Source organism: Physeter macrocephalus, chromosome 1 (assembly GCF_002837175.3).
Source record: "Physeter macrocephalus isolate SW-GA chromosome 1, ASM283717v5, whole genome shotgun sequence".
In the NCBI taxonomy this organism is placed as follows: Eukaryota; Metazoa; Chordata; class Mammalia; order Artiodactyla; family Physeteridae; genus Physeter; species Physeter macrocephalus.
In genome coordinates, this window is record NC_041214.2 from 85005490 (window position 1) to 85016076 (window position 10587).

General features: G+C 40.8%; 1 protein-coding gene across 1 annotated transcript in view; it reads right to left on the reverse strand.

Moving 5' to 3' along the window:
* The window catches only part of ATP13A5 (ATPase 13A5), a 94328-nt gene that overhangs the window by 19029 nt on the left and 64712 nt on the right, over positions 1–10587 (reverse strand). The window contains 2 exon segments of the mRNA XM_024124185.3: positions 4793–4865; positions 6845–6941. Coding sequence (XP_023979953.3) covers positions 4793–4865; positions 6845–6941 — 170 coding nt within the window.

Sequence of the window (10587 nt, forward strand, 5' to 3'; positions counted from 1 at the left end):
GAAAGCCCAGAGATAAACCCATGCACATATGGTCACCTTATTTTTGATAAAGGAGACAAGAATATACAATGGAGAAAAGACAGCCTCTTCAATAAGTGGTGCTGGGAAAACTGGACAGCTGCATGTAAAAGAATGAAATTAGAACACTTCCTGACACCATATACAAAAATAAACTCAAAATGGATTAAAGACCTAAATGTAAGGCCAGACACTATCAAACTCTTAGAGGAAAACATAGGCAGACCACTCTATGACATAAATCACAGCAAGATCCTTTTTGACCCACCTCCTAGAGAAATAAAAACAAAAGTAAACACATGGGACCAAATGAAACTTAAAAGTTTTTGCACAGCAAAGGAAACCATAGAACAAAACAAAAAGCCAACCCTCAGAATGGAAGAAAATATTTGCAAATGAAACAACTGACAAAGGATTAACCTCCAAAATTTACAAGCAGCTCATGCAGCTCAATATACAGTGTGAGGCCCGCATACCACAAAAAAAAAAAAAAAAAAAAAAGGGCAGAAGACCTACATAGACATTTCTCCAAAGAAGATATACAGATTGCCAACAAACACATGAAAGAATACTCAACATCACTAATCACTAGAGAAATGCAAATCAAAAGTACAATGAGGAATCACGTCACACCAGTCAGAATGGCCATCTACAAACAATAAATGCTGGAGAGGGTGTGGAGAAAAGGGAACCCTCTTGCACTGTTGGTGGGAATGTGAGTTGATACAGCCACAATGGAGAACAGTATGGAGGTTCATCAAAAAGCTAAAAATAGAACTACCATACGACCCAGCAATCCCACTACTGGGCATATACCCTGAGAAAACCATAATTCAAAAAGAGTCATGTACCACAATGTTCATTGCAGCTCTATTTACAATAGCCAGGACATGGAAGCAACCTAAGTGTCCACTGACAGATGAATGGATAAAGAAGATGTGGCACATATATACAATGGAATATTACTCAGCCATAAGAAGAAACGAAATTGAGTTATTTGTAGTGAGGTGGATGGACCTAGAGTCTGCCATACAGAGTGAAGTAAGTCAGAAAGAAAAAAACAAATACCATATGCTAACACATATATATGGAATCTAAGAAAGAAAAAAAAAGTTTCTGAAGAACCTAGGGGCAGGATAGGAATAAAGACGCAAATGTAGGTAATGGACTTGAGGACACGGGGAGGGGGAAGGGTAAGCTGGGACGAAGTGAGAGACTGGCATGGACTTATAAATACTACCAAATGTAAAATAGACAGCTAATGGGAAGCAGCCGCATAGCACAGGGAGATCAGCTCGGTGCTTTGTGACTACCTAGAGGAGTGGGATAGGGAGGATGGGAGGGAGACACAAGAGGGAGGAGATATGGGGATATATGTATACGTATAGCTGATTCACTTTGTTATACAGCAGAAACTAACACACCATTGTAAAGCAATTATACTCCAAAAAAGATGTTAAAAAAATAAATTAATAAAATAAAATAAAATCTTGTGGGAACAAGGCAGGGTGTGGATAGATAAGCAAGTAAATAAATAAATAATGTGATAGAATTATCTATTTTTAAACATTCTCCAAGAGAATGTACTAGGTAGACTTATTTCATTATGGTTTTTTAAATTAATATTTTTTAATTTTTATGCAATTTTTAAAGGTTACACTCCATTTACAATCATTACAAAATATTGGCTATATTCCCCATGCTGTACAATATATCCTTGTAGCCTATCTTACACCCAATAGTTTGTTCCCCGACCTCTTTAGTGCCCGTCCCCACCCTCCCCACTGGTAACCACTAGTTTGTTCTCTCTATCTGAGTCTGCTTCTTTTTTGTTATATTCACTGATTTGTTATATTTTTTAGATTCCACATATAAGTGACAGTATTTGTCTTTCTCTGGCTTATTTCACTTAGCTTCATGTTATGGCATTTTCTTTGTCCCATACTAATTCAGGCTTAAGCTCAAAGTCCTAACCGGGGAACCTGGAAATGTAGATGCCTTGGTGAGAGTGATTTTACATTGATTGTCCAATCGTCAATGACTCTTAATGTCTGCAGATAAATGTCCACAGTTATCAGCCTGTCAGTCAAGATTCTGTGATCTGACCCAACCTACTTTGTCAAATTTTATCTCCTATCTCAAGCAGGGGTGTAAGCATGCCATCCCCACTCCCCCAGTTACCTATGTACAGACTATATAAGAATAAACCGTGGAGATGATCAAGAGATTCTTTAACGGGAATTGTTAGGAGAAGCAAGAACTGTGGTTTTCTTCCCAGCATCACAACACAAATGAAGGGAGGTCATAAAAACCACTCCAGGAGAGACCTGAAGTGGCGAGGATGGGGAATGGCTCTCATTCCCCTTCCTGTAATACCAAAGGGAAGAGAGAAGGGGCAGCACTGAGAACAAGCTACACATCTACTATCTGGTACGTCAAGTAGAAGGGATGGAAATTAGCCAGGCTAGAGCTTTCATGGAAGGGATCTGCCCAGTGGGCTGTTCAGCTGAGGCTAGAGGGCCCAGCAGAAGAAAAAGGCTTTGTGATATGTACCACTAGAAGGCAGATTCTGAAAGAAATCCTGAGGGGTCAGAGGAGAGAGCGCCACACATGTCAGGGAGTAGTCTAGTCCAGACTGCTGGACTGGGAATCTCTGAAGAACTCAAGAACTCACCAGTGAGCCCCATGCAAAGTGACTGAGTTTAGATGCTTACCCTGTTAGAGGGCACTTGACAGGAGAGAACTAGAGTACCCCCACTTAAGCAAAAAGTCCTGGGCTCCTGCCATTTATATTCGTGGAAGCAGGGGTGAAAGTAGAAAACAAAGGAAAATAGAGACCATGGCCTTCTCTCACACTGCCTGCTCTAAGCCATAGGTCAGGCTTCATCTGGGGAAGAAAACTTTGAATTGGATGAAAACATGAAATGTTAATTTATAATACCTGGACTTTTTATATCTAAAGATGCTGTCATTTGAATACCTAGAATTGACCAGGAAATGATCTGCCTGTAGGATGATTGAACTTGCAGGGATGGGAAAGCAATAGTGTTTGAAGGCAGGTGATAAAAACAAACAAAAATTTCTGTTTCCACCCTCTTTTTTTCACCTTCACCATTTACTTAGCCAGCTACACATTTGTTGAATAATAATTGACAAAGTGCTATCATTCAAATAGAACACTATGCTTCTGATCTATCACCCTTCTGAGACTTTTCTCTCCCACTGCTAACAGTGGTCCTGCCCTGAGTCATCCCAACTCTCCCACCAAACCCGCTCTGAGATGAGAGGGTGAGTTTCACAGCATGACCAACTGGCATGACAGTCAGCAGGCTATTGCCATGGGAAAGCATAAAGTATACCCATCACCTTGGGAGTCAAATTCATAACCAGTATCATGGAATTAAGTGTGCAAAAGCTGAAAACAACTTGCTCAAGGTCATCTGGCAATTCTGTGGCAAGGCTACCACCCATGTTTTTGAATTTCTAATCAAACAGTCTACTTGTACACTGGCTAAGTCTTTTCAAGGGCTCACCAAATTAGTCATCTCAAAAAAAAAAAGACAAAAAGGATAGGTGTAGCACAATATCATTCATCTTGTAATGAGTGCTTACAGGGTGTGATGCACTGTACTATACACTTTACATGTGGTATGTTATCTTATCCTCACAACATTATAAGGACCTTTCATATGAGTCAATTATTTATTTAGTAAATAATTTTCCAAAGGTCGCAGAGATAGGGAGTGGTAGAGGATGGTCATGGCCTTCACTTTCACGCTACTGCCTGCTAGCTTAGCTCTTGGAACATCCTGGTATTCTTTTTTCTTTTTAACATCATTGTCCATCTTCACAAGTAAATCATGCAAATTCCTTAAAAAAATAGCAAACATTCTAGAAGCAATATCAAGGATTCAAAATTATCCAGTCACGTGAATATTAATAACACATAGAAAATATTTTAGAGGGCTATAAATAGATATTTCAACCCTAAGAATCAAAATTGATATTACTTACATCCCTGACACTGGTAAATTTTGTCTTTGGGTTAATATAATATATGACCTCAATATCACTTTCATGTTTTTAAGATGCTACATGAAATTCTCAAGGTTGTTAATATCCTGCATTGCTGCATGTTTTATCTGTTATTTTTTGTAACACTTCCTTTGTTGAACAAGGAAAAGGAGATGAGTATATCATTCTTTTTCTTTGCTCTCTGTTGAGGCAGTCACCTTTCTCACTTACTAAGAGTTAGTATCAAGCTCTAAATTCCATGGTGGGAAATACTTTATCAGTGTCATCTCAAAGGAAGGAAATAAGCAATAGCTGCTGTGAGCCACATCTTGCTTTTAAGAGAATTCCACTACAATAAAGCGCTAGCATTTGTTCTCAAACGTCAAAGACCTAGCAAAAGTCTGGTTTCACGTCAATGTGAAGCATAGCTGAATAATGGAAAATGACCTTTGAGTTTCAAAGATTTCCCTTCCCGTATTTCTTGTACATTTTTCTTTGTACAAGACACAAAGCTACAAAGAACTGAGAATGCATTGACAGTTTTGTGAGGCAAAGACCTATTTTCTATCAGGACATATTAACACCAAGTCTGAGGACTTCAAGCCTCAACTTACTGCCAACACCACTTGCAAAAACTTCACAGGTAATGAGGTCTTGCTAGTTAAGGTGTGTCATTGTCAGAACCTCTTATTTGTATGAATAGTTCTAGAATTTCATGGATAAATACAACTAATATGGTTTACTTTGGTAAAGCGCTTACTTGTTAAACAGACGATCAAAGTAGTAGCAGCATCTGGCATGAGATACTGGTAAATCCTGAAGAGCTGTAGTTGCTGAAAAGGAAAGAAAAGTAAACATAAGTGAGGCTTCTGCCATCATATCATCTTTATCATTCCCAACACTCTTCTTGAAAGTAGTCAGGGAGCAGCTGTTACTTTTCTCCCCACTTTAGGAAGAAAGGAACTTACCAAACATCTTTAGCATCTCATTGGATAGAATAAAACCAAATCACTATCTTCCCAGTGTTTAACTTAATTCCATATTAGCAATGAGAGTCAGTCAGTTGGGAAACACCCTCCTTATTGGCCATAGTAATTCTGGCAGCTGTAGACTTAGCCTGGATAGTTGAACTCTCAAGCCTGAAAGTTCTTCTGGGAACTTCATACTCAAAATTTGAAGTCAAGGCCTCAAATCATTCAACACGTTTGTCTCTCCATCCTCATCCATGGATTGAGTTCACAACATCGTTCTCTTGGAGTCCATTTACTTTCACAAACTGAACAAGATCCCCACACCAAGTAAGCGCATTGCAGACTTCATTCTGGTATACCACCTGCCTTTCTAAGGTTTGTGTAGACATAGAACTCCTTTTCAGTTCACATTTATGGAATTGAAGTATTTAAACATGAAAGTCAGCTCGATACTCTCCAGGAACTTGCCTTGCAATAACTTTTGCTGCCAAGTCTGTTTCTCTGCTTCATAGCTATTGACTGAGCACTAAATCATAATCTGGTTCTATGCATATTACAGACCACATTGATGCAAATTAAAATATTTCTGGCCCCTTGGAGAGTGAACTCAAGGCCAAGATGTTTCCAGGTGAAGGTCCTTGGAGGACACTCTTACTTAGGTCTAGACCATCAGAGTGAATGGCTTCAGAGTAGACTGGTTCCAACTCTCTCCATGGAGACTTTGGAACTGAAATTCTGCTTTCGTAATTTTCAGAGAATGCAAATAGTTTCTCAGTGTCCCTCTCATCTTCCAATTCTTTCTCTGTCTTTTTACATTTCCTTCTCATATTCTTTTGCCCTCAGAATGGTAAAATTATATATAAGCAGGGTGAGATGGAACAGGGCTTTTCAAAGACAGCATTACTTTTTATTCTGGGAGCAGTTTTCCGAGAACTATCGAGGGCTTTGGAAATCAGTCAGCCTGAGTTCCCGGAGGCAGATAAAGGCTCGGCCAAGGGCAAGATCTAATTTTTTCTTGAATCCAGGTTTCCTGACTCCCAATCCATTTCTTGTTTCTACCCACCTAGATGGCCCTTAGCCTCTGTGTATGCTTCTTGCAATCAATAGCCCACTGAGGCTGGAGTCCTGTGGTCCCTGCTTTTACCACTCAAATGTCTCAGGAAAGCAGTAAAATAATTCCCTCCCCACAGTTTTCCCTGAGCCTGGTGGATCATTTTACTGTAGAATAAGTTATGACTGAACTGATGCAGATTACTTTCAACCTATACATATTTCTTCCATATAGCTAATTAATTCTTAGATGATTATTTTTATCATTTCATTTCAAAAGTCTTTTCAAAACATTTTTACAGAATTGTTAATCCTTTACTAATGACGTGTAAGTTCTGGGCGAGTTCATAACTAAAGCTCCGGTGTGGGAATTTTTCCAGTTTTTGAGTCCTTCAAAGTCAAATTCAACAACTTCTCATTCTTTTTATCTCTTCTTAGTCTGCCAAAAATATTCCATAGTTGGAGACTGATGCATTTCCTGCTGAGTTATATTTAGGCTCCCCTGAAAGTCTCTCCATACTCTAAGTGAAGAAATAGAGGCTGGAGGAGGTCAAGTGTCTCAGGTTATCTAGAGAGAAACAACACTCCTAGAAACTGAGCCGCATCTACTTATTTCTAGCTCTGTGTTTCATGCACAGCTATATCAAGTTCTCAAGTTTGTAGACATCTATTTTAGAAATGTCATTTATTTATAAAACATTAAATCCTGTGTAAGAGCTGCACTGCCTCCCCCAAATAAACAAGGGATATAAATGCAATTAGAACTGGGAAGAAATTATTTTGGTTCATACCCAGTAGAGCAGTGATGTACCCATAAACTGGATTATGCCATACATGGTCAAGTATTTAAATATCCCAAATGATGAGACGAGAACAGCTAGGCCTTCTCTGTTTAAGAAAACATAAAAATAACTGGTTATATATGACACACATCTCCCAGTCTCTTTTATATTTTAAAAGGAACTCATTTTAATAGCCTGCTGATATACATTCACTTAATCACTGATTCATCCTCTCAATTATTCATTTAACCACTCATTCACTCACTCATTCTTTCCTTCAGTCATTACCTCACCCACTGATTCAGAAGTTCACATTTATTTAAGGCTTATAAGGTGCCAGCATTATGCTCAGAGTCACGGAGGATATAAATGAATCAGGCACAGTCCTTATTTTCAACAAGCTTGCAATGAATTAAGAAGATTAACATGTACATTATAAACACAATACATTGTGACAAGGTGCAAAATGTCAAGTACTGACTCGCCTGTGATTCATTCCATCCTAGCAACACTTGCTCCCCGTGTATGTTTTAAAGTCCCTTAGAGACATAAAGCTAAGGGCCAGGTGCTCTCACATTATAGGGAGAGTAGATGTGGCACCAATATTTGAGATGAAATGGGTTTGTTGGCTTCAATACACCAGGAAGAACACAGGATAATAATGTGAGCTGGTATGGGAACCCAAAGAGATAAAGACAATGGTAAAAGTTGCAGCTTAGCAAGTAAATAGTCCCTAGTCAATAATATTATAATAACTTTGTATGGTGACAGATGGTTACTAGACTTATCATGGTGATCAATTCATAATGTACATAAATGTCAAATCACTGTGTTGTACACCTGAAACGAACATAATATCGTATGTCAACTATACTTCAATAAAAAAGAAAAAAGCAAATATTACCGGATTCCCCTAGTGGCACAGTAGTTAAGAATCCGCCTACCAATGCAGGAAACACGGGTTCGATCCCTGGTCCAGGAAGATCTCACATTCCGTGGAGCAACTAAACCCGTGCACCACAACAGCTGAGCCCATGTGCCACAACTACTGAAGCCCGGGAGCCTGGAGCCTGTGCTCTGCAACAAGAGAAGCCACTGCAATGAGAAGCCTACACACCTCAACAAAGAGTAGCCCCCGCTCGTCGCAACTAGAGAAAGCCCACATGCAGCAACGAAGACCCAATGCAGCCAAAAAATAAATAAATAAGAATAAAAAAGTAAATATTACCCTCTTTAAAAAATTCTGTTTGAACTGTTATTCCTTTAACTGGGTCTGGTTGGTGGTGGATTATGACAGGCCAAAGTAAGAGGAGTGGGGAACTTGGCAAACAAGCCCTCCTGCAGCCTCCTCTTGTCAAGCAAGGCAGAAGCGAATCCACATGGGAGGCAGCCCACATCCTCCTGGTTTCCAGTCCCCAGTGACATGGACACTGCTGCTCAAACTTTGTCAACAGGTCAGGGACATGAGAAATAAAACCCAAAGAGCCAAACTAACAACCACATTGTCTTGGACAAGATGAGAAGGTTCTGGTGGGAGATGAGCCAGGATGCTTTGGGTGGATGTTTTCTACCAGGCTGTGAGGTACTGCCTTTTTGCTTTCAGCACAGAGGGTGGAGCAGAAGACCAGCTGAGAATGGCAAGCATGTGAAGCATGGATCGTTTTCTGACATATGCACTTTGTGATTTCAGCCTTTTTTCCTACAGTTGTACATTTCCAGGAAAACTGACACCCGGATTTAAAAAAATAAAAAAGTGCAAAAATCTAGAATGGTAAGGCATAAAGAATGTTTGAACCCCCTATGCGAGGCCTCCACACCTGGCACGGGCCTCCAAAATGACTGCTAATCCTAATGGTTGTGAAATTTTTTTTTTTTTTTTTTTTGCGGTACGCAGACCTCTCGCTGCTGTGGCCTCTCCCGTTGCAGAGCACAGGTTCCGGACTCGCAGGCTCAGCGGCCATGGCTCACGGGCCCAGCCGCTCCGCGGCATGTGGGATCTTCCCGGACCGGGGCACGAACCCGCGTCCTCCGCATCGGCAGGCGGACTCTCAACCACTGTGCCACCAGGGAAGCCCTGGTTGTGAATTTTAAGTGGCTCACTCATTTACTTAATGCATTCCACAAATGTTCATCAAATGCTCTGAGGTATCGTGGTAGGCACAGCAACAGAGAAATGAATAAGGCATAGTCCTTGCCCTAAAGGACTTGGACTATAACAAGTCAATCATGTTTCAAAGAATAAAAGTGGAAACCTGTGGATCTGGACCCATGTACCTAAAACTGTACCTCATTGCTCCTCTAGAGGATGTTTTCTCAGGACTAGGCATGCATCAAGAACAGCAAGGGTAAAATCAGCCTAACCCTGAAGTCTTACTAAGCCATCTGCCACTAGAGAAATTTTACATCCTGACTTGATATTGCCTCCAGAAATGCATTGGGCATGAGAAAGGGCATCCAAAGTTCAAGTTCCACTGTCTTTTGGATGAATCAAGTAGGCACTTGGTGCAACCGTCTTGGAGTTTGAACCCCCTATGCAAGGCCTCCACACCTGGCACTCCAGCTTCCCCTCCACAGATACCATCTGAGAAGCCTTCCAGCCCAGTTTGGCTATCAGGTCCCTGCACTCTCCAATGAACACCCCATTTCTGAACATGGCTCTCCATTCCCCCACCTGGAATTCCCTCCCACCTCCTTTGCATTTCCATACATCCTATCCATCCTTCAAATTGCAACCTTCCTTTGAAACCTTCCCTTTTGGCTTGAGTTATCATCCTGAACTACTGGAACGATGACTGTATTATTGGGACGTTCATTTATTTAAAGCTAATTTATTGAGCACCTCTTACTTATCAGGCAGAAGATTCTGTGTTATGCAGTTACATCTGCATGTATCTATACCCTTTACTGGAATGTGAGTCCTCCAGCTCAAGGCTCTGTTTCATTCTTAATCCACCACATTTTCAAGCACAATATTTTAAAAGACCTGCATGGGTTGTGTTGATGATGAGAAGCATGAAGTCTGGCAAGTGTCCCAAGCACTCCGGATTTGTAGTCACCATGACACAAACCAGGTTAAGGCAATAGAGATAGTAAGGGTAAGGCTTGGAGAGAGTCTCCAAAAGACACACCACTAAAACATAATGCCTGTCTCACCAGGGATGAGAAAGAGGAAAGACTTAAAAGCACTCTGAGGTTCTGAGCCTCAAAGATGGACTCTAAGGACCAAATGGTCCTCAGAAGCGGAAAACATGGGAGTTAGCAAGGGAAGCTGCTTTGAAGGCAGGGGAGGTGATGTTGTTTGAGGGCATGAAGGACATAGGTACAGGCACCCAGTCCTCAGGGAGAGGGGTCAGGCTGTCTTGCTGCTTTGCAGCCACACAGAGGCTAGCACATTTAGGTAATTCCCAACGGCCGCTGCACATTCAGATGCACCAAGGGACATGCTGAGAACTTCATGGTTGTCTTTTTTTGTATAAACCTCAAGATTCTGTGATGTGCTCCAGACCATCGGTCGTGAAGATGGCCTGAAGTTACCCCACAGTATTACAGGAAAAATCAGAGGGAAAAAATTTATGCACAAAGTATAAAACCTGATGTAAGTCAGAAAGAAAAATACCGTATGATATCACTTATACGTGGAATCTAAAATACAACGCAAATGAACTTATCTATGAAACAGAAGCAGATTCACAGACATAGATAACAGACTTGTGGTTGCCAAGGCGGGGTGGGGGGAGGGTTGGAGTGGGAGT